Raw genomic sequence first — 25,289 nt, 5'->3', positions numbered from 1 at the left:
GAACTTCAATTTTACTGGCCCAAGCTGATGTCTAGAAGCCACAAGATTGAGGGGCTCTCAGGTCTGGATGCCAGCAACTGGAGGAGGACAGGGTCAAAGGGACAGCTACCAGGCAGATGGAAATGCCTGTACTCTGAATCTGTTGTCACTAACCAGGCACTCCCTGCCACTGGATTTCAGGACACAGCCTGTCTCTAACAGACCAGGAAGGCAACTCCTGTGAATCCCAACACCCAGATGATCTCTACCAGCATCACTTCTATACTAGCTTCTCCTGCTTACACTACCACAAATGCCCTGCAGAACAGTCCCTACATATCAAATCCTTTTGCAGTTGCAGTAGATTGGCACCCAAGGCATTCAGAAAACCACTGGCTGTGCAACAGGCAGACATTGGGAACCCAGAGAGTGAGAAGACTGCCTGGTTCACGTCCCTGTGCTCTATGAAACCGGGTTGCAGTTGTGTTTGGGATGTTACTACAGCCAGAGACACAAGCAAAAGTCCACCAGCTGAAATGAATACATGTCTCAATATTTTAGCCTGTAGTACACCTGTGTAGAGAACACTGGTGATCTAAACCAGAAGGCAAGGCCTACACAAGTCTGAGTGCAATCTGCCATCTTAATTCATCCTCATGATCTGTGTTACCTTTTGTATGCATTCAGTGAGATTTAGATTTTCTGCATTATTTTCCCAAGGGTGCCACAGAGTTTATGACATCTTGAGTGGAACATTTCCAGCCTGATACAAAGCTCACTGCTGCCAATTTTGTGTCTTGCTTTTCCATTTGTAAAATAAAGGTAACAACTTGGATTTATCTGCTCACAGAACTAATTACAGGAACTCTTCACAGAAGAGAATCACATGACAGCATTCTACCAATGCCTTTATTAAACCAATGGGTCTATCCAAGTTTTTTTATTGCAAAAAAGCACCCAGTGTTGCAGATCCACAAGGACACTAAAGTGAAGCACTGAAGTTAAAATGAATAGCTTAATTACTCTCCATAATTTATTGGACATACACAACTGATTCCATGGCTCTCCAAAATTAATTCATTATGACCTTGAAACAAAGAAATTGTGTGAAGGACTTTCAGGCTCTCTTTTTTTTTCCCCCCACACATAAATCAACAAAACTTCCCAGGTTTTGTAAAACATTTTTCGTGATAGAAGAGGACAATCCTTCTCAGAGCCTCTCAACATCCTGATCTAAACCCATTTCTTTAAGAGGGCATATGATCCATGTTCACACCCTTTTATCCCTCTTTGAGGATTACAATTAAAGACACATATTTATATAAAATGTATTTAAAGACAAGAGAGCTTCAGCCTAATTCACTTAACTGCATATCTCTACAGTTTAGATCTCTATACCTGGGGTAGTCATCCTCAGCTAGCTTTGTAACAGGTGGAAACAAACAGGCACTTTATCTTTGTGGGGTATTGCATCCTGTGGCAAGTATCTGGAATAGCTCAGATGAAAGCACACATTTCCTTCCATTAGCTGTAAAGGCAGCCCAGAGTACTGAATCCAGTGACTGAGCAGCTGTCTACATTTGGTAGGCAGGATGGAGCCCATGAATTTGCTCTGGGATTCACAGATGTCTCTGTCAGACCTGGTAATGTACTCACACCTTCCAGGATCCATTTGGGTAATGCTATCTCATTCCTAACTTCAGAAGAGAAAATTATGCTGACTCCTGTGACGCTTCAAGATATCATAACTTCCCTTCTGAAGCAAAGTCACGTCCCTTTTGTAAGAGCTGGGAAATCCAACAGGCAGCAAAAGCCCCAGAAGCAACACTATGACAAAGAGAAACTTTATGGTAAGATATTAGAGATACTTATCTGAAAAACAGGTTCTGGAGTAGACCTAGTCCTTCTGAAAACTTTCTCTCTTTTTCCTATAGTTTAATATCAAAGAGGAATTTTAACTAGCTATTCCTTATTTCAGAGACTGGCAGTATGAGAAAATGGTGCAGGAATGCTTTTCTGGACAGGGCAGCCACATAACTAAGGAGGTGGAAAGAAGCAGTGCCACTCCAGCCTTTTGTTTCAGAGTTTTCTGATACTCTGTAAATACAGGCCAGCCAAAACACACAGGTGGATGACTGCTCTTCTGCAGTATCTTCCCTTGTGGACTCCTTATTCCAAAATAAAAGTTCCTATTCCTGAAAATTAGTTCTGTCCTAGAAGCAAGCTAAGTATCTGCAATGAATCAACATTCAGTCTGAAATCAAAGAGATCACCATAGTGATCTAGTTCTTGATTGCTTTAGCAGGAAAACTGCTCTGCTCATGCTCCCACTCAGCCATTTCCCAATGCACATGTGCTAAAAACCCTCTTCAAAGAATGCTGAACAAGGTTCTGTGGTTCCTGTCTAAATCCACAATGATTCTGACAGCAAGGAAAGCAGACAAGTGGTCTGTGTTTACATTGGTCACACTTTTCACACTACTATATTATCTTCATTACTTGTGAAGAATGCTGCATAGAAAACATCTTTCTCAGAGATGCAGCAACCTTCTCACCTGTTAAAGATTTTTCCTTGATAGAGCTTTTGTGATTTCCATCCTTTGAGGATCTGCCTATTTGTATTGTGCATGGATCACTATGCATATGTATTTTGCATAGGGAGGGAATAAGTCTGAAATGAATCAGTATTTTTGCTGTGCTCAAGTGAGATAGTTTGAAAATTCCCCTGGCTGTGGGTTCAGTGAGATCTGAGCAGTTTCCCTTGCAGTGGATAAACACTTTTTCAAGGCATCATCTCTCTGAGGACATTCTCTCTTAAATTATTAAAATATCTGGTGGTTATTAGTAGCTTGAATTCATCACAGCATTTGCATAATAAGCATTCTCTAATTTGAGTGTGTCACATCAATACAGGGACCAGCATGACCATCCAGCCTGTAGTCCTGCATAATGATCATCTGCTGGAGAACTTCTTTAGTAAGTCCAGCATTCACAGCTCAGCTGCAGCATTGCCTGCAGAGAACTATAAAATCTTGCTTTAAAGACTTCCATATAAATGATCTATCACACTCTCTAGCAAGGAATTCCAGTAACTGAACATTAAAAACATGTGCCTTACTTTTAAAGAATGCTTCTTATGTATTGTTTGGCTGCACTGGGTACAGACCATGATCAAGGCACAAATAAATGAGCTCTACACCACTACATGGTGTTCTGATTTTCCCTACAGAAGCTTCCTCATATGAATATCAATTTTTCACTGAATCTCCTGTATCAGCATTCCTAGAATTGGCTTAACTTTACATTTCTCTCCCAACCTCTTGCTATAAATAGCTATGTCTCATATATCATTTAAAGAGAATAAAACATTACTCCTTGCATTCATTTATTTGATTTTACAGCCTTGCTTGTATGTTAATCAAACGCCTAAAGTGCTGAGGTGCATAGGTGCCAAGTAAAAGTCAATATTTTACCATGAACCTCATTTATCTGCATTAGCCTGAAACAAGGTAGATCTGTAAATTTGGACATTATTGAATTTAATGACAAAGATCAATTACAGCATCTTTGACAGGTCAGGGATTTGTCAGATGAGGGTGAAAAAGCATCACTTCTTCCCAAGGGAGCTTATAAATGCTGGCTGGGTGACACTGCCCATCTCATCCAGTGGACTGATGCATACAAATTCTTAAATAACATTGCTTGCATTTGAAATACAGACCCACAGTTTAAAACAGAGCTAAGTTATAGTGAGCTCTGAGGGACTGTTCAGCAGAATTGGCTGGAATACAAGAAAAAAGAACTAGAAAGTAATCAAAGTGTCTTCATGGGAGATATGCACAATTTGGCTGCAAAACTGAAAGCAATTCTGAACTCAGGCTGATTCTGTGTCCAGTACACAAATACCAACCTGTTTAATGATCACTGTGGTAGTGCATATTTTTAATTTACCAAGCTCCCCAGAAGCACAAGCACCAATTTTTGGAAGGAAACTTGGGAAAACATGGATAATAACCTCCCATGATGGAAACCACTACATTTCCTTGAAGCCAATGCCTACAAATGTGTAATACTTCCTACCCATCCTTCAGCACTATGACCTTGCTCCATCACTGTGTAGGAAGAATTAGTCTGTCCTGCTTGGCTTGTCTGAAATGCAGATAAGGTTTCACAAAGGAAAAACCATTTAAACCATTTCTTTTTTTCCTTGGTGTGTTTCCAGACTCCCATCCAAGGGCTGCTGGGTACCATAATAGCCTTTGAACTTACTAGGAATTGAAGAATTTCAGGGTGTCTCGGGATTGATCATGTATCTCAGTATGTTTTTCCAAATCCTAGAAGCCAAGGCAAACCACATCTCTAATGCATAATTTTAAGTAGCAGATAGGCAGAGATTAGTTACTATGGATCAAGTCTTTAAACATGACCCTGACAGAACTTCATTAGACTCCTTTCACAAAGAAGGGCTACAGGGTTATATTCTGTATTTTCACTGGTAAGTCCTATGTAATTCAAAAAAGGAAGCTCTCTTTAAAAAAGTTATTTTGGGTTGAGTAAAACACACCACTCATGCCACATTTCTGCTTACAAACATAGGAGTACATGGATTGTATAAAGCTGATTTATTAGCATGATAATGAGAGTAGGTAGTGCTTTTAGTCACATCTGTCCTTCATGGAAGTATTCCAGACCACACAAACAGCAAACACAGATCCTGAATCCAAGTGCACTTCCGCTTAAACTGACACTAATCTCACCCCAATTGCATCTAGTGAGATGTGACTGAACAAAAAGCACTTGGACAGTTCTGAAATGCAATGGGACCTTTCTGGACATGCAGGTTAGCCCCACCAAGAGAGCAGCTCTCTGCAGTCATGAGTGAGAACCAGAAAAACCGTAGTGGGAGGCCTGTCAGCAAAGCTGAGGACTCAAAGCACAGCCAAATGACCATGCAGAGAGGTTCTCCATTCTGAACAGGAAAGCAAATAGCCAGCTATGGTGCAGAGTTACCACACTTCCTGAGAGCAGGAGTCAACAACCCATGCAATTAACTACTGACAAAGCTCAGTCCATTCCACACACAGCAAGCCAGAAAGTTAATATGCGTTACTTGAGACGTGTAGCTGTCATGGTCTGCCTGACTACACACTGCCAAGTGAAACACAAGGAGGTTACCTTCACCTGGGACAGAATGAGTTCAGAAATGCTCAGCTATGATGTCTCAATGTCAAGTTGGAACAGACCAAGACAAGCAAAGTCAACCACCTACAGTCCTGTGAACATCCCCCAAGATTAGTTCACACCTCACCTTCAAGTAGCCTCCTCCCAACACCAGCAATGAACTCAGTCATCGTGGTGTAGAATTTCCTACTTACTTCTTTCAGACTTTAAGAAAAACAGTGCAATTTTGCCCTCAGAATAGCAACAGCAACAGCACACAAGGTAGAAAGACCCTTCTATACCTAAAGAAACAGTTTTCTTCACTGGGACTGAGCCATGCCATGCCGATTCTTGATGTATCAGAGGATCTCAGGCACCTAAGATCTTCTGGCTCTTAGGAACAGTCTTATAATGGGAACATCATGGATTGGCCATCATCAAAAGCTGAGAAATGGAGTTTAATGAGCTGTAGATGACAGGACAGTGCAAGCAAGATCTAAGGGTGAGGAGCCTCCATATATGCTGTAGATCAACACCACCACCTGAAGCTGGACTGTCACTTTGTTCTGTGTTTCTTTTACCCACTGTTTCATTCACAATATCCCCAGTTAGCAGATCTAATACCAAATCTGTTTAAACTAATCCAGATTATTATGCCAAAAACAGTTTGGAGAACACTTAGCAAGTAACCTGAAGAAGGAAAATACTTTAACAGGAGTGATGAACATGTACAGTTAAGCAGAAGACACAAATCCATGGAGATAGCACAGCTGGACCTAGAAAGCTAAGCTTGGACAATACCTTTTGTTAACACTCATCAATAAAGGCAAGAGAATGTCTTACTTATATTATAAATCAATTGAAACTTTTTCCTTAAGTAGCTGTATGCTTCTTTCTTTTTATTCATGCACACAAGAAGGAGGTAGGCGAACTTTAGAACAGAATTAAACTGGTAACTTTAGGGAAGCCAGACTTGTCTGTTTGAAGTGGTTAAAACATGCTTGGAGAGATACTCAAACAGGGTAGGTCTCTAATGATGTTTTACATAACCAAATAGAAATGCCTTCAAAAAAATCCTTACATTGTGATCTATAAAAAAATTATTGTGCTGTGAAGTTGATTTTAAATTCCAAATGCAGATGGCATTAAAAAACAGGTTGGTTTGCTTGTACCCCAAGTCTTGGGGACTCCGTATGTGTGTGGCATGTGGGAGACTGATGGTCCTTGGGACTATTTGGTTTACCTGTTCCATTACTAGTTCTGATCCTGAAAGTATAGTTCACTGCCTGCCAGTTAATGACATAGCATTAATATATTTATGAACTGTTTCATCCTCCTTAGGGTTTAAACTGAACAGAGCAGTTTTTCAGCAGAGATACAGCCAGAGCTAGCATCAACTAGTCTTCAACACGAAGAATGCTTTTTTAAAATGCCAAACCCTGGTATTTTATCACCATCTGCTGGTGACAAAGTGTCATTCACTTAAAAAATGTAAATTCAATCTCAGCATGTACAAAATAATTCTCTCCATGAAGATTCAGATACCTTAAATGCAGCAAAGACTAGTAAGACATCCACAGAACTCAAGTCCCAAAAGGTCATCTGAGGAACAGATTACATGATCTTCCATACTCTACAAATATTTTATCATAGCTAAAGCTCTCACAGAACCATAGTCAGCTGCTGTCAGGTAACACTAACAGAGGCCTCAAGGTCACTGGTAAGTGAAATAAAATTCATAGTAGAGACAAATTTCCTCTCCACCACTGCCAAAGAATAGGTCATGCAAGGTCAATATGCCAGGCACTTTTTTGTGACCAAACCAGTCATCATCTCTTTCAGTTGCCCAGGGGGTTCTAAAACTATTTCCCAAATCTCAAAAAATCAGCATTACTGAGGAGTAAACTACATTCTTCCTCCTTCTTGACCTCTGCTGCAACCTATTGCCATTATGCCTTCCCCCATCTTCACGGTTCCTCCTTTGCTCCCTTGTACCTCCTACCATACCTAAACTGTGAGCTGGAGAAGAGACTGGATTCCTCCCACTTAAATTCCCATGTAACTGAGGCTGAACTGCCAAGTTGTCTTCTCTAATTACTGGCAACAAAGATGCTCTTCTAGAGGACAGTTTCTGCCTTAGAGGAACACCACTGTCTAGAAAAAACAGAATGAAACTGATTTTAATTTAGGTACTTCCCTCAGGTTGTTAGGTTGGGTAAGAAGTGCTCAATACTCTCTTCTTGCCTTGGTTCTCAACCCAGAGGCAGCTACAGACAAAATTCTGTAGCCCCAGTTAGACTTATTCAGCATGGATGGAACCTGTCATGCTACATAAATTTCTCCTGAGCACGTACAAACTGGAATTCTCCAAATAGTTCATATCTAGATACAGGTGAGCTTATTTTCACAGCACCTTATTGTTGTCATCTTACTGCAGGGGTTCCATACTGTTGTCTCCTTATCACAAACGTTTCATACCTTCTTGGTGTTTCTGGTGGGCAGCTCCTCAGAGCACTGCCTCTTTCCTATTCACAAAATAGCCACTGACTCCAGCTCCCCTCTCAACCAGCCACCCCACTCTTTTAAAGCACTCTTCTCATTGGTTACAGCTCTGGCCTGTTCCTAATCTTTGATAATTGGCCCAGCTGCAACTCCTTAGGGGTGAGATTACTTTCTACACTATCTTTATTTTCTTACATTCTATCCCCCTACACCTTTTCTGACTCAAGACTACCTGCCAGCAAATCGCAAGTCTCTCCTTTTACAACATGAGGGAATTAGGGCATCTGAAAGAACATGTCATCCAAATTTCAATTTTTTACTTTGAGTAAAACAAGGCATTTTTGACGCATGTCTTGGAAACAACATTCTGGCTGAAACTTTTACACATATAAAAATATTAACTAATGGAAGCACTTACTGAAAAAAACTTTAGTCCTAATGGTTAAAGTTTGGAAAAGTTGAGAAGAAGGTAAACAAAGGCCATAATAGTAAAATTATAATGCAAATTAAAATCTTTTAATATGAAACAGTGCCACTAATTGCACCTGTGTTCACTGTCTCCAGATTTTGATTGCTTTATGTAGTTATTTGGACACGCTTAAAAGCATCACTAGGCTGCAGTTAGGTTGTGCACTTTGGCTCTTTTTTCCAGTCTCCAAGTAAACATTCAGCCTCTGTAGATTTATCTGGTAACTTTTCCCCAATCACTATTTCTATAACAAAATGCTCACTGACTTCAAAAGGGAGAAGATTAACACTTATGGGTCAACAGCACTGAGGAAAGCAGCTACACAACAAATACAGGCCATTGCCCAGAACAAAGACAATTAAAATCTCTTTCTGAAGGGACCTTAGAGTCACTGACCCTGAAACACTTGACATGACATTCCTGCATGCTCCATTTAGCCTTGTTCCTCCTCTGTCCCATGAGGCAGCTCCTTCTTCACCATTACATAACCCTATCCTTCTTATCACACATTCCCACTATCCCAAATACCCTCAGCCCTACTCCTGGTACCCAACAAGAAAATTACTCTTTATTCAGAAAAAAAAATTACTTTCCACAGTTCTTGCTGATCCAGCATCCACACCTTGCTGCCCTCATGTTCAGACATGTGTAGATGCTTCTGGTCTGTGTGTTCAGCTGGGGTCCCAGCACATATTCTGGCACACCACCCACCACTATATTGGTGAAATTTTGTGTCAATCTGGCCTCAACTTGCCTGAGGATTCTTCCTCTTTCTCCTGTCTTTGCCTCACCCAGGAACAGAAACATCTCCTCGGAAGTTCTCTACAAATAACAGTTTTCTGTGTCTAGTGCCACTATCTGTCACTATTGAATAGGAAATACCTTCCCTTCCTGCACAGAGGGAATGTGCCTACTCTGTATGACCTTCTTTTACCTAAATGGCATTAAGGCATGGATCTTAGTAGGGGTGCAAGTGAACATCTGTGTCACAAGTAAGTTCTAGAGCAACTTCATAAACAGGCTGAGATTAGCTTTTGGCAGGGGGAGCAGCAATGGCTCTGCTGCTATCATTGCACAGAAAGCTCCACAAGTTTAGATAAATAGTAAATAATTAGGTTTAAACTGGAAAAAAAAAATCATGCCTAAGCAAGAGTGCATGAGAGCCCTGCTGAGATCAGGCTGCCCTGGGCCTTTTGACACAGTGTAATCTCAGAGGTTTGCAGCAAGCTGGCAATCTGAGATGAGCTCTTGCCTAATTAGCAGATTTCTGGTTGTGTCTCAGCGGCTGCACTGCAGAGCTTGGCCACCCTCCACTAATTTGCAATATCTCAAGCTTTAAAACACTTTCTTTATTTCCAGTTCATTGGGGCCAGCTGGAAAAGCACCTGCCAAGCAGAGAACTCACTTGCAAAGGTTCAAATCCAAAATGAGGCCTGGGACTAAGCAGTTCTGCTCTATTGCCTCAATACTTCTTACACCTGGGCTTCTTACTACATGTGAGAGGTGAGCCAGGCAGAAACACATATTGCACCCTGCCTGTACAAATAACCATGGACTAGCATCAGCATTTTTAATAGGTCTTGCTCCTGTAATTGCCTCACATTTTCACACTGCAAGGGACAGGCTGGTTACTCCATCTGGTAGCAGGCACTGGGGTCTTCATTTTGTTGAAGTTTTTAGCATTTGGAAAGGCAGCACAATCCTCTGCTAAAACTTTACTACCACGAAGCGGGCAACAAAAGCAACACCCTGGGAACTTCCCCAGTGACAGACCTCTGCCATAAGCCACAGCTGCAGTGCCCAGGGTCCGGGAGGGCAGAGGACAGGAGAAGCTGTCCACCAAATGTGATCCTGGCTGCAGGAAACAAAGACCCTGACATTGCCTACAGAGATGGGTGAATCTCAGGTTTCACAGTCCATAGCAGCACACTGGCACGGTAAAACGAGAGAGGGTTCATAAAGATTTGTGGCAGAAATATAAACACAGGTATGATTAAGATTGAAGCATGAATCAAAGTACCCGTGTAAACACCAAATGACATATGAGAACAAGATTTAAAGGAATGGCTTCTACAGAAAGTGCAGAACACTGTTCTCAGTCAAAACAAGGAATGATTTGTTTCCATTTGTTTCCTATGCTCTGACACCCAGGAGACCACAAGCAATGAAGCACAGGAGCTCCCCTCAGCCCAAAGAACACGGGTGCAGCTTACATTGCACTAACTTCAAAGGGAACAGCCCTGTAAGCAGAGATTGAAAACCAATCTTTGTGTCTTGAGGTGAGGGGAACTTTTGTCATAATTTACGGAGATTTACCAGATGAACTGCGTCTCCTCATCTCCCTGTTCATTTTCTTCCTCTGTTGCCTGATTTCATCCCATGCCTACACGCCATTATCATGGATCTATGACAACTCAGCCTAGCTAAAACACAAGACCAAAAGACTCTGCGGTACTTTTGCTGAGAGCACTCCTGCCCACAGGCCCCGAGGCAGGTGCAGGGCTGGCCCGGGCCAGCGCCGGGCGGCATCACCGCTCGCCGCCCATCGCGCACGTCAGTGCCGTGACGCGAAGAACTACATCTCCCGTAACGCTTCACCCCGACTCACGCACACCGCCTGGGCGCGGCCGCGCGTTGCACTGCGGGAGTTGTAGTCCGTGTTGGCGGCGCCGCGGAAGTGACTCGGCGGTGCCGGGGTGAGCGGGGGCGTGTTGACTTTCCGGGGACGGCGCTCATGGAGGCTCGGGAGTAGCGAGGCGTCTGAGGGGGTTCGCCGGCCGCCGCCATGTTCGGCTGCCTGGTGGCGGGCAGGCTGGTGAGCGCTGCCCGGGCCCGGGCGGGGCCCTCAACCCGCTCGGGGGCGGGGTGGAGCTGCCGCAGGGCCCTGGGCCCCCCGGCCCCAGGCAGGGGCCCCGCCTGCCTGGCGCTCGGCTGGCTCCTGCCCCGCGTCCCCACAGGCGGCTGCCTTGTCGAGCGTCCTTGCCGGGAGGCGCTTGCCATCCCCCTGGCAGTGTTGTCTCCTCAGAGACAAGCTGGGAGCTTAAAAGAAGCTTTTTAAGGCTAGATTGTGCCTTGGCTGCAAGGATGTGGCATCTCGGGTAAAGAGGAGGGTATCTTTTGCTCTGGCATTCATTCAGCCATCCTTCTGCTGCCTTTCTCAAGGTCTATTGTATTTCCTATGTGAACAGGTTTCCATGATCCTGGGGTTGTGCCAGCCAGGTGGTCAACAGCCACTTCTTAGTGACTTGGCAACCTCTTCTGCACCCTACTTTCCTCCTACGCACATGGGGAGCGAAGGTATTCTGATCCTGTAGTCCCGGGTGGGATATGTGTTCAGTGCAGGTAGAACAAGACTGTTGTGTCTTTCTGGTAATATTTTTTGCAGTTGTTCTTCTGCTGTGTTTGACTTTTATCTGGCTATTTGCTCTTTAGGCTAGTACGTTCCTCACTTTTTGTTATGTACCACTTTAGGTGTATTTCTGTAAAAGGAAATTCACAGACAGATGAAGATGAGAAACATGTTAATACTAATAAAGGTTTTGTTCTCTTTAGGTGCAAGCTGCGCCCCAACAAGTGGCTGAAGACAAATTTGTATTTGATTTACCAGACTATGAAAACATCAACCATGTAGTGGTCTTCATGCTGGGAACTATACCTTTTCCAGATGGAATGGGAGGATCTGTCTATTTTTGTTACCCAGACCAGAGTGGGATGGCAGTGTGGCAGCTGCTGGGGTTTGTCACTAATGAGAAGCCAAGTGCCATCTTCAAAATTTCTGGTCTCAAATCCGGTAAGACTGGTAGAACACAGCAGTCGCTGCAACAGATGCGTTCCTGAATGCATAAGGGATAAGCGTGTGAAGGTTGCTGTGAACAAAAAGCTACTTAAAAAGGCAGCACACTCTGTGTTTTCAGATAGTGTTGAGCAGATGTACTAAAAGCAGCCTGTGATCTTCATGGAAGTCTGTCTGTGTGTTACTGTTCCTTGTGAAGTTGCTGTCTCATCTGCTCTTGTGTGTGGTGTTGATCTGGAAATTCTTCTAAGCAAACTTGATGTGTTTTTGTCTTCTGCATAGAGGAAAAATGACCTTGTAACTTCCCTGCCATGTTTTTAGGTGTTTGTCTAGACATGCCAGCAGCATCTTCTTTCAGCTTCCTCTGCAAAGTGGTTGTATTCTTTGTAGCACAGACAGATTTTGCAGGGAGTGGAGCCTGGCAGTGATTTCTGACAGCTGGCACTACCCAGCCAGGGGCAGTTGCTCTATAGAACTGGCCAATAGAGGGTGTCCCCATTGGAAAGCAGCTTTCCAAATGTTTTAGTACTTCTGACACACTGAGTAGAGTGTGTGTGTGTGTCTGTGTGTGCATGTGTTTTCCTAAGTACGAGGGGTGTGCTGTGTGCATTATAAAAATGATGAGACATTCCAATGGCACACCTGTGTTGTATGAAAGGGACAGCTACATCAGTCAAGCAGCTTAAAGTGTTACAGTGATTAAGTAGTACAAAGCTTTTGTAGGTTTGGATGTAGTCTACATCTTTAACTCAAATTTCTGTTGAATTAAGCTATGAGGTTGCTCTGCTAAAATGCATTCATTCATAACATGGCATTCTTTGTTTTGGGTCAGTCCTGGATGTGGCAGTATGGTTGAGATCAGGGCTTTCAAGCTGCAAAGCAAAATGAATTCTGATCATTCACATTCCTCAGAAATTTGGGCTTTCTTCAGAAGAGGGAGCACCTTCCAGAAGGGTTTGGGGGGATGTGGTTTTGTGTATCCCAAAGCTGTGTGCTTAGTGCAACAGTAAAGCATATCACCAGTGCTTTTGGTGTATATTTCTTGTGCTTGAAAGACTCACTGGTGTGTGGTCTCGGACAGTTTTGGAGGAAAATGCATTTTCAGATGCTTTTTGCATGATTAGCTGTAATTTCCTGGTAAGGGCTGCTCTCAAGGAAGAACTCAGTGACATAGCTGAACACATTTGCAGTGCCTTGAGGCACTGCTGTGCTTGATTTGAGCAGCAGAGAGCTCTGCCATTTGCATTGTCTGCAGCTTAGCTCTGAGTGTGGACTCAGTCTAAGCTACACAATCTACGTTTCCATGGTCATAAACAATTTTAAGGTGTAGAAGACTACATAACAGAGAGCTGGAATCATTGAGAGACATTACTGCTGCTTGAACTCTGCATTTTGGGTTTAATACCAGGTTGAGAGGACCAAAGATGTGTCCCTGTCAGTTCCCTGGGAAGCAGTAGTTGTAGCAGAGTTTCATTTGTTTACATGTAAAGAAGGGGCTTAGAAATGCTCCCTGCCTTGGAATTGAAAGGCTTTTATGTTATGAAGGTGTGGTAGAAATAGAAAACAAACTTTGGGCTTGTATTTTGCACCCTTATGGGAGTAGGTTCCCAAGTGGGGTAAGAGTTACAGCAGAGGCTTTTCTGTACAGACTTTTCTGCTGCCATGCTGTTTATGCTCTAATATCATGTCGGCATTTGAAGCCTACACATGGGTAAGGGTTTTGTTGTGGCTGGGCTGAAAGGTAAAGGGCTCAATCATTGAATTAAGGGTTCAGTGAAGGGAAAGAAATGGGTGGAAAAATACTTTTCTGATAGCAGTTTCTCTGCAGTGATGTAATGTGTTGGAGAGTGTAGGGTCTGAATACAAAAAACTGAGCTTGTATTTTAGTACTGATTAACATTCTCTGCCTTTATAAGGTTTGGAATGCTAATTGCAAGAGCCAAGCATGGAAAATGTGGAGTGTATTTCTCCTGGTGTAAGGATGGCAATGGATGCTTTTATTTCACACTTTTAGGCAGACATCTTTCCAAGGCCGTGGTTCTGTGGGAGTCCATGTAAAGTGAATGGAATGGATGTGTTTGATTGTTTCTATCATGACTGTCTAAAGTAATCATACATTGTAACAGAGCCTGTTGCTTGAAGATATTACATTATTATTGAAATACCAGTTTCTCAGGTGAAGATGTTACAAAATGCAAAACTTGTACCAGTTCTGTTGCTGTTGGCATTTTAATAATGAACTTGATACTTGGTTTCTGACAGCTTGTATCAAGCAAGCATCCAACAACAGCAAATGTGAGATGAAACAGCAATAAAATGGCGTTTCTCAGAAGAGGTTCTAAGTAGCATTTCAGGAGATGAACTCTTTTCTTACTTAGCTTGTGTCAAAGTAACATTTTAATAGGAGTGCTTTACTCATAAGGTAGCACTGTATTGCAGCTGTAGGATCTTGACTAAGGAGCAACACTTCAATTGAAAAGGGTGCTGAGTTTGTGAGTGCACTTTCTGTAGGGGTTGGCTGTTTGCTTCTTTGTGCCTTGTGTCTCTGCAGAGGAATAGTCAAGTTCCTGAGGTCTTCAGTCCTGATCTCAGTTCAACTTGTCAGACCGTTTTTGCTGGCTGAGTTTTTGACTAAGTGAGATGGTGCTTTTAATCTCCATTAGCCTTTCTGGCAGCTCAAGATAGTGCTGGTCTGCAGGACAGCTCTTGATTTAGCTTCGCTTTCTCCTGCTACTAAGAGGCCAGAGAGTGCTGCTGAAACATTGCCTCTGTGTTAAGAGTGTACTTGACTATTGTGTTCCCACAAACACAGGTGCAGTATTAGTGTTTGCTTACTGATAGCACTCTGGTCCCACAGGCCTTTTCCTGCATTTTCCTTTAGAGATGCTGACAGAAGAGTACATGATTTAAGTGATGCTGAGTGTCTGTCCTTGTTTGCAGAGACCTTGGCAGAAGCTGGGACTGAAAGTATGGGTTGAGAAAGGTCAGAAGTGAGGGCAGAGGGCTGGGATGGTGCCTGTGTTTGTGGCATGCAGTTTGGGGATGGTTCCTTGTTTTCTTTGTGGCACTTGCTAAGTCAGAGACCTCTCTGTTCCATGACTATTTCTTTGACCTTTGCTGCTTTTGGTGGGTTTTAGCAGTTCAGATGAGACCTGGGGCTGCCCAGCCTTCCCTGAGTCAGAGGGATCATAAACCAGTACTCACTACTTTTGCAGAGCAGGTTCAGTAGAATGTGGCTTTAATGAGTGAATCAAACTGCAGCAGTGATGCATCTTTCTTGTTTATCTGCAATTGCCCAAATGTGAATTAAAAACTTGGCTCCTGTAGAAAAAGGTTCTGCTGTCTTTCACTCACTGATCATATTCCCTCTTTCCGTTTACTTCAGAGGGAGCTGTAAAGTCATGTTTTTTCTGTTTTTTAAAAATTTCCTAATGATCTGTTGTGCTTTTTAAATGTACCAGTCACACTGTTCTATCTGTTGTACTTGTGTGTACTTTTGCCTGTGCTTGGACTGTGATTTTTCTGCATTTCCTGGGACAGGGAGATCCCTCTGGTGGGAGCTGGGGAATGCCTTCTATGGGAGAAACACAGTGGTTGAAGTTACACAGCCTTTACGTGTGTGCCAGACCTAACGTGTGCTGTTCGTGGTGCTTTCAGGGAAGGGAAGTCAACACCCCTTTGGTGCCATGAACCTCCCACAGACACCAACAGTGGCTCAGATTGGAATCTCAGTGGAACTGCTGGAGAACCTGGCCCAGCAGACTCCTGTTGCAAGTGCTGCTGTGTCATCAGTAGATTCATTCACAGAGGTAGCCTGGACTTTCCGTTTTCAGAAATTCTCTTTCTGTGGAAGTCTCAAGAATTGAGCCTCTGAAACACTAATTGGGGAGTGGGTAGGGGATGCTGCTGGGGGTGGCAGTAGGATTGTAAGCAACCTAATAATTGTCAAATCATTTGGTTGGGTGCCTTGATACTATGAAATTGCTTTTTCTTACACTGAAAAACTGTCTTCTGTAGAAGACTGGAATTTTCATCCTCAGTGACATAAGGCCAAAAGATTCACTTGTGTCAGTGTCACTCTATTCCAAAATTATTTATATACTTCTTATAGGAGCAGCTATGACTAAATACATGTAAGAGAGAGTGGATCTTTGGTGATTTGTGGGTGCTGAAACTTCAGTACTTAGACTTGCAGGAATGGTCAAAAATTACTCACAAGTTAAGGCAAATGTGGGCATGGATGCAGAGAGATATTCAGGTGTACCACTTTCCCTGGAGAAATCCTTCTGATGTTGCTCTGCAGAACTACAGAATTATGCCCTTTCCCACAGAATGGGTTTTTTTTTGTTTTTCCCCACTGCCTTCTCTGTGGATCAGGCCTCGGGCTACAATGTGCCATTTTTTAACCCAGCCTGTCCATTAGTTTGAACCTCTGGAAATCCTCAACCAGCTCTGGCAGTTAGTTGGCAGTCTGAGAGCAGTCCCAGGCAAGCTAGACCTGCATAGTGGGTCTTGATTTCCCTAACACTGATGGCTCTGGCATTTTCTTTCAGCATTTCAGCAGTTGCTGAGGCTTTTCTTCAGGCCTTTTTTACCTTCTCACTTTCCTTCCAGGTGCTTGCTGAGACTGGTAATTGTGCAGTAATTGCACAGTAATCCTGATACTGTAGCTGATGTTCTTTGGCAGTTTTATACACATTGTAGCTCCAAATAGGTAATGTTTCTTGCAGAAAGTTACCATGATTAGGAGTTAACCAACAGCTGTCTTTGTATAGTACAGTTAATTGAGCTTTTCTGGAGTTGTTAGGGCCTAATGACACCTAAATAATATTTCTGATTCCACAAATATTTATTACAGCAGTAATTAAAGTTAGGAGGAATAATGTGCCACCTCAGGTCATTTGCAAGGTGGCTCATGGATTTTTCTGGCAGTAGTATTTAAAGAAAAAGAACCACCTCATGACTGCATAACATTTTTACAAATGTTATTCTCAGTTAAGTGAATTTTTCTGTTGAAAAAGAGCAGCATCCAACTCTGAGCATCTTAAGTGCAATTGTAATTGCCTTCAAGGAATGCAGTTGACCCAAAGGGTGAAGTACTGCTTACTCCTACAAAGAAAATGTGTGAGGTCAAAGTGGAAGGAAACCTTTGCAGGAGTAGATTGCAGAGGAAGGGCATATATGACTGGGAGCATATTTGTGGATAATGAATAGCTTTCATTTAATATTTGACATCAGCTCTTTGGAACTGCTACATTATAGCAATAAAAGTGGTTTTTTAATGGCAAAATCATCTGTTGCTACCCAAAGTTATGGAGTTGATCTCCTATTACATTTTTAGTAAGATTTATGAAGATTTATATGATTGAATATGTCTTTTTTATGTGTATAAACATATATAAAAAAGAAGTAGGACAAAACCATTGAGTTCTGCATGTGAGTGAGGGTAGGGTTCTGGGATATGATTTCTTCTGCTCTTTTTGTCAGAAGGGAGCACAAGACTGCATTTATTAACTCAGGCTCTGTTTTGTTTTCTTGTATCATTTCACTGTCTGAAATTTTCTATATGATCAAAGCAAAGCATAACTTTTTTTTCCTTTTTTTTAATAGAGGAAATAAGGAGGTACTGTATACTTGTATATTTGTAGGCTTGCTGGGAATGTCCTACACCCTTATCCTCTGCACACGGGGCTTACTATTCCTTGGCCTCTCTTTCACTCTTTTCTTTCCTAGTCCTACAGTTTAGGAGTGCCCTGTGCATCCTTTAGGTGCTTTCCCCACAAGATCTTGTGGTAAAAGATGCCAGGACAGCAGCCCTTCTGTGGGGAATGCTAAAGGAAATTGCCCTGTCCCCTGGAGTCTGATGTGCTGGAAATAGATTGCAGCCTTTTCCAATCGTTTAACAAGTGTTTTTCTGGGAGCTGGAATGGCAGCTTTGGCCCAGTCTGGAGCTCTTCTGATTATTTGGTTTGAAGGAGAGGGACAGCTCTTGTCACTGCATCACTTTGTCACACAAACAGAAAATGTTCTTCCCAAAGCTGTTTGTCCAGTTGGATGAAACTGAGCAGGGAGAGGGCAAGTGAAGATTCTTCAAATGATTTCTGGATGCCAGATGGATCTGAGGGCAAGACTGAAGCTTAGGATTTTGATCATTGTCTGTGGACCTACTGCATCCACTTTCCTACTGTGTTTTAGATGACAATGATGAAGCAATGACAAAATTACTTCATGTAGGAGCTGTATATCTTAAACTTTTGCACAAAAATTCAAATTGAAGAAAGAACTTCTTTAAAATATCTCTTCTTTTTTTTTCAGTTCACTCAGAAGATGTTGGATAACTTCTATAACTTTGCTTCCTCGTTTGCTGTCACTCAGGCACAGATGACCCCAAATCCTTCTGAAGCTTTCATTCCTGCAAATGTAGTTCTGAAATGGTAATGGCAGTGATCTCTAGTAACAAATGGGGTTTTTTTCTAGGCATTAGACCATCATTTCTAAGCACTGAACTATTGTCATGCTATTCAGTGAGATGATGCAGAAGTGTTTAAAATTGTTGTTGTTTATTGCTAGTATAGAGAGGTCCTGCCCACTGTTTTTATATTTATTTGTCAGCTTTTTTTTTTTGTTAGAAAAGTGCTATGCAACCAATGAAACTTTTTTGGTTCTAAAAGGGTTGCTTTTAACATATGTGCATTTGCGCTGTGTTGCTGATAATGCAAATGCTCTGGAGCTGTGGGAAGACAGACCACACTGATACTTGTCAATTAATGCTTATTTATTTGGTCTCTTCCTAGACATAGTTCCAGCATAATTGCCTTACTTAAGAATATGTGAGAGGTGATGAAATCATGTTACTAGTTGACCTGGTTCTGTCACCAAGATCCTTGAGTGTAAATACACAAGTCCTTCTGGGAGTTGTTTTCCAGGGACTAGTTTAATAACTGTCTGGGGATAGCCTGTGTAGTCTGGAGATAAATTGTGAACGGCAGGCAATACTTTAGGTTATCTGAAAATGTCTTTCCTATCAGTTTGGCCTTATTTATTTAGCCTCTGCAGTATTAACCTAAGCCCTTTTTTAATCACTGTTTGAGACTATCTGAATACAGTTTTATCATTGGTAAGATCTCATGAATATGCAAGCAGTTGATGAGAGCCCTGTGTATTGTTTGGGAGTGTAATTTGATGCAGATGCCTTGTGTTTAGAAGGTAACTACAAACTCCATGAACTGTATGTGGGTAGGGTCTCTGATGTGACTGGTGAGTGCCTGGGTGAGGCTGAATTGGTTTAAAACCCTTCAGTCTTTTCTCACTTAAGCTGGGCTATGAACTATGAGGTGTATAGGAGAACATTTTGTGGTTTCCTTTATTTCATTGGCAGTATCTTTTGATTCCTTACATTTTGAGTTTGTGAGGATTAAAAAGGGGGTTTTAACTTTTGTGGCTCAAAGCCTATAGGCTTCTCTATTTATTTTTCTTGTAGAAAGGCACAGAAATTGTATATTTTGTCCGTTTCTTCACTGTGTGTCAACAGTGAATTCTGATGCTGTTTGTTTATGGTTTGCTTGGTTTTGTGAGTATGAAAATTGAAATTAGGACAGCATGTGTGCATACATGTTTGCCTTATATGTTAGAGAATTACATTTCCCTATTTGATTTTACTAAAACATTACCATCCAGCCTCAGATTCATACATTCATTCATGATTTCCTAGCCCAAAAATGCTATGCATAAAACAGTCACTTATAATTCATGGACTTGTTTAGGTTGGAACAGACCTTTAAGATGGAGTCCAACCATTCACCTCCTGCTGCCAAGTGCACCACAAACCCAGGGCTGATAAAACATGTCCATGTGTCTTTTAAACACCACCAAGGACGGTGGCTCCACCACTTCCAGTGCCTGACAACCCCTTCAGTGAAGAAAGTTTTCCTCTTGTCAAATCTAAATTAACTTACAATTTTACTAAGCTTGAATGAGTCTCCTCTGGGATACTGCTTTAATGAAATTCATCTTGGTGAAATACACAAGTCTAACTGCAAATATTCTAGATATGCAAATGGACTTGTGATTTCCTGGTGTGAAGTAGATGTAGTTTATCATGTTCTCTGCATAGACTAAATTATTTGTACCCTTTTTTAAAAACAGAATTTTATATGCAGGAGCTGTTATTTTTTTGTTGTTTTTTTAATTTTTCTAGGTATGAAAACTTCCAGAGACGTCTGACACAGAACCCTCTCTTCTGGAAAACATAAGCTTAAATTCTGTCATTTGGGGTTCTTTCTAAAGTGTTACCTGAAAGATGCATCAAGTAACTCTACTGAAGATTTTCGTGGGGGAGGAAGGCAAAAACCCAAACAACGATTAGTCTAAATAGACAAACTAGTAACTTTTATATTACTCTTGAACAGTATTTAAAATTAAAATCAATGAAAATGACTAGTCTGCATGTTGGTTTATTTAATTGAAGTGCTTGGCTGCATCAAGAAATCAGTGTTCCATGTAGAAATACTTCTTTGAAATTGCATTTAAAGTGGAAAAAATTACAAGTTGAAAAATGGCAGCCCTGTGTCATACTTGTGTGGTGCTTTGGGGTGTTGTATACAAACTGAATGCAGATTTTTCCTTCTTTACCTCATTTGAAGGGTAATCAAGCAACTGTGAATATGCTGATGGTTTTCCTGCTGGTACTTGCACTGTAAGTTCTTCCATTTTGTGGACAACCAATATTCTTGTCCCCAGCTCATATAAATGGTACAGCAGTATTTCCCTCTTTGGCAGTAAGACACTATTGAGCTTAATCTTGGAGTACCTATCTTTAACTTTTCCTGTATGAAAATGTAATGAAGAGGAATCTTTGGGAACTTTGGCTGTGCTAGAATTATTCCCAGTAATAAGAGAGTAAAATCTTGTTTCTCTTAGAAACAGATGTGGGGTGTCTGATAAGGCTGTCACATTTGTTCATAAAGCCATAGGATTTTGGCGTGGTCTGAGTGGTTCTCATGACCAGTGCAGTTTCTGCTGGTGCCACACGTACCCAGGTATCTCATAGGTAAGGTCCAGCTGGCCCTTCTGTTCACTAGATTAGCTTGATCAGAAATACTATTTTGAGCAATATATCTTGCTTTTTTAAGTTACTTTCTGTAACCAAGGAATAAGATTTGTTCCCAAACCACTGACATGAAAATAAAAGTTTTTACTGGTTTCATTGACTGGGGAATGAAGCCTTTAAGGAATCCTTTATCAAGTCAAGTCAGCCTTAGGTACACTTGTCCTGAGAACAGAAACTCAGTCCTTCGAACGTGCCCAGTGACATCCTGTGTCATTTCTGCCTCAGCTGAAAATGGACTGTTCCCTTGCATAAAAGCAGAGGGACTCGAGGAATAAAAGGACTGAGCTCAACCCAGAAGAGGAGGAAAACAGACTGATGAAACCCAGGAAAGCTGTTGTAAGCTTTTGAAAAGTAAAACTAATTCTCCCCCAGGTAATTTACGGGACAAAGCTCAGGGTTATTTCCTAGAAGCCATGGCACAGATGGAAGACCTGAAAAATTTGGGCTGCCTGCTTGACTCAAGCCTGAATTTTCTTAAAGACACAGTTGTAGGCCAAATGTCTGTAGAGAAGCAGCAACAAGGGAACTTAGCAGAGGCCCAGGCTGAACTCCCTCATCAGAATGGGTCATTGAGATTATTCTGTGTCCCCTGTCAAATTCTGCTGTAGGATGTGATAGTTTTGTCACACAGGTGGCAGATGCCTCACATAGCTGGTGATAGAAGTGGATGAGACAAAACAAGAGGAACCAAATGGAAGTTGGGAGTGGTCATTGCTCAGCTTCTCACACTTTTAAGGAAGGATCTGGCTGGTGTGGAAATAAGTAATTAACACTTCACAAGCCATTGCAAGGCATCAGGAGTTAGGGAATATGTGTCTACATGATGTAGCAGACTCACTTCATCAGCACAATTTAATTACCAAAGGAGTGATTTATTTGTAAGAAAAAGAGGTACTAGCTACAACTTCACCTGACTGGCCAGAGCTGCCCTCTATGAAATAATCCTCATGTCACTACTCCTTGTTGCAATTTTCTATGGCCCTCACTGTCATGGTTTGGTGAAGAGCACGTCACAGAATGATTGGTATTTAAACCCAAAGGCCCTGTTTGGGCACAGGCTGTCACTCTGCTGCTCACTCTTCTCTCTACTAGTTATAACAAGCTACTTCTGTTCTGACCAAAGCTGCATTCTGGTTATTCCAGATGCTGGTGGGATTGTTGTTTGGGCTTCAGGAAGCCAGACAGGCCAGACTCGACCATGTGGATGGGGTCACTAAGTCCAGCATGAGTCCTGTGGCTGCTCTTACCCCTGTTCCAGTCATTAGGGCTGTAAATGAAAGTATGTATTTATACGGGGTTTGAATAATTCAATAGTGTAGGTTAAGAACTTCTCCCAGTGCTATAGCCACTGTGGGTTCAGCAGGTGTCTCTGAGCTCACTGAATGTAGCACATGCTTGAGAGCATCAGTGTAAATTACTTTTCTTTCCTGCTGTGATTGAGCTTACAGAATAGAAACTCACAGAGGGAACAGCCTATCCCCCTTCAGTATCAGTATTTTGCCTTTCACAGCTGCTATGAAAGTAAGAACTGATTCATTCATACAGTTGTGTGGATGGCCAGACTGTGCTTCTCAAGCATAAGTGCTTTTTCTTTCTCAGCTTTGAAGCGTAGGATTAGGGTGGGTGAGTTTCACTAGCTCTGTGAGATCCTATCATATGATCACTAGTTAGGATGCTTGAGGAAATAGGCATTCACTTTGTCTAAGGAAATTTAATTTAGGAAACCCCAGGGTCTTCTAACCTGTCTCCCAACAATGCTTATCTCAACATTGTGATATTAAAATGGAAGAACAGGATTATAGGAAAAAGATCTGAGGAGAAACAAAGCTACATACATTCATCTATTTTGCCTTTAACATATATTTTATACATATATATATATATATATATAAACCCATATATACACATATACTTTTTTTTCTCCACACACAAAACACTACAATTCCTTTCCCCAGGTATAGCCAGAGGTATATTGCCTGTAATAGTAACAACCTCAATGTAATACAAATTATTTTGTAATGATCCTCCTACATTTAGAGTAATTTTCCTATTCCCACTTTCTAGATACTAGGGAGTTCAGGTTTTAAAGAAAACGTGTAAAAAAAAAATACTGTCTACTGATCGTTAGGCTTTGAGGCTAAACCTACCCTTCCATGCCACACTCATAACCATGACAGGGGTAGATATATTTCCCTCCATTTTGGGACATTTTCCCAATTGTTTTCCTTTCCAAGGCAACAGGAATTGTTAGTTAGAGTGGGGATTCTTGTCACAAAGGCCCTACCTGTTTCTACATCTGCCCTCACCACCATGCCCAGAGAAAAATTTAAAAATACAGGAAGCAATAAAGAGCATATATTGCTGCTGGCTTATACAGAAACAGGTGCAAAATTCATAGCAAGGAGTCAAAATTCTAATTATGCACAGGATTTGTTTATTTGTTTTCTAAAAGTTGCTTCATTTGTTCATTGTAAATATTTTTCTGACACAGCACATGGTGACAGCAAAGCATTCTCAGGTGAGCCTGTGTCTGTAGCACCTGCAGAGGAAGTTAATTCTTTGACTTTTAGCCATGGAACCAGAGCTCCCCAATACAATCAGCGGTGAAACATAAGCATGAAATGCACCAGAGATAACAAGCACTCCTATCTATACTAGGAAGGGCAAATTCGATCCATATTGACATGAATTTTTTTTTGGCTTAACATTAAAAGCCTCAAGAAGAACCTGATTTAAAACTGCATTGTGGTAACGTTCTTTATTCATTCACCACCAGATGGAGCATCACCCCAAGAAACAGAACCATACTCTGAGAAGAGAGACCTTTTAAGTGAACCACTGATTTAACAATCAGGAATCTGTTTTCTATTTCTGCTTCCAACTGTGGTGCAAACGTTCTTGCTGTCTGTGGGGAAAGTCTCTGCCTAAAAATTAGAACTGTAGTCCAAGCCTACCATTTATGCAATTTCTAAGTGTCTAAAAGTTGGTAGAATGAGATGGGCTGCCAGATACCTCTACTCTTCAGCTTTTTTTTTATCTCTTTAGGGAAATACTCAGTGTGCAATAACTGAGGGAATCAGCAACCTTCAAATTTTAGTATGCTCTTCATGCAAAATTCATGAAGAAAAGACCTCTATAACAACACTTGCAGTCTCAGAAAGAGTTTTCTGACTGGTTTGACTGTACTGCAGTTACTCATCAGCCTGACTTTACCTCTCCCTCACCTGTCTTGAGATGGGAACAGAAGGAGTCAATTACAGAATTTGCCAAAGAACAGACCTAAAGGTGGCCTCAAGACACTGGAGTAAACTACATGTTCTTTCAGGCTACTTTTGGTAGGTTTCTCCAATACTAGGGTTAAACCACACTTCTATTGCTGAAAAATTTAGGCACTGGCGCTCTTAAAGTAAGTTTCACAAAAGTATACATTAAAAGGTTAAAAAGTTTTTGAAAATATTAAAGTCTTCTTTAAATTCTTTTGCAATGATTATAACTCTAATAGCTCTGTATCTTCCAGAAGACACACAATAATTTTAATCTTTCTCCTTTTTTTAGTCTAGAAGTAGGCAACTGTAGGAAGAAAACACTCTAATGAAATAAACACCTAAGTTTTATATCCATTTGAGCTTTATCAGTCTGCTTGTTGACAGAGACTTTTCTCCCCTGTTGTGTATTTTCAAAATATTATTAATTCTACATGCAGATGGGGCTGACTGTTGTAAAGAATTTTTTCTCCCCTTGGCACGTTACAGTTTTACTTACACAAGTACTTCCCTTCATTATCCAATTTCAGCTCCATCCAGGTTTCTCAGGGCAAAGCTCCTGGAACATCTGTCTGCATTTTAAGAGGACAGTCTTCAGCACATTCCTAAGTTAATACAAAAGTTAAAGCTGACCCTAACTTTGTTAGGCCTCTTTCCAGTCAAGCACCACCCTTCCTTTCCTCCCTCTCCAACAGAGCAGCTCATTTGTCAGAATGTACCACTTATGTCCCAAAACAACACCCATGGCTGAGAAATCCTTAATGCTTTTGTATCCCAATTCACTCTCAGCCCCTGCCATGGGAAAACACAGAAGATGGTCTAATGCCATGCTACTGTAAAGCATTTGTAAAGGCTAAGTGGCACCAGCCTCCAACCCAAGTGTTCCTAGTACAGCTAATTCAATCAAAGCTCTTTCCTTGAGGCTGCAGGAAGCCTGAGCGCTCCCACTGCCTTTCTGGAGTGCTCTCCCAACCACACCCCAGCCCCATAATTTTTCACTCTGCCAACCCCTCA

The 25,289-nt window shown here is 41.7% G+C and overlaps 1 protein-coding gene across 5 annotated transcripts; it reads left to right on the top strand.

Moving 5' to 3' along the window:
* Positions 1-10,787: 10,787 nt before the first annotated feature.
* Positions 10,788-20,339, top strand: HIKESHI (heat shock protein nuclear import factor hikeshi). 5 transcript variants are annotated; one of them, XM_071432896.1, is made up of 6 exons: positions 10,805-10,925; positions 11,299-11,407; positions 11,663-11,900; positions 15,561-15,712; positions 18,219-18,337; positions 20,101-20,339. In XM_071432896.1, the coding sequence occupies exons 3-6, from the start codon at positions 11,750-11,752 to the stop codon at positions 20,153-20,155; spliced, it is 477 nt and encodes a 158-aa protein (XP_071288997.1). In that variant the 5' UTR covers positions 10,805-10,925; positions 11,299-11,407; positions 11,663-11,749; the 3' UTR covers positions 20,156-20,339. The 5 variants fall into 5 exon arrangements, with proteins under 5 accessions (XP_071288996.1, XP_071288997.1, XP_071288999.1 ...); XM_071432898.1 differs by having other exon boundaries at positions 10,828-10,921; XM_071432897.1 differs by lacking the exon at positions 10,805-10,925 and adding an exon at positions 10,933-11,208.
* Positions 20,340-25,289: the final 4,950 nt, after the last annotated feature.

The sequence above is a fragment of the Agelaius tricolor genome, unplaced genomic scaffold (genome assembly GCF_023055355.1).
Source record: "Agelaius tricolor isolate 1412-34295 unplaced genomic scaffold, bAgeTri1.0.p SCAF_9, whole genome shotgun sequence".
NCBI classification, from domain to species: Eukaryota; Metazoa; Chordata; class Aves; order Passeriformes; family Icteridae; genus Agelaius; species Agelaius tricolor.
This window is presented reverse-complemented; position numbering and strand designations above follow the sequence as displayed.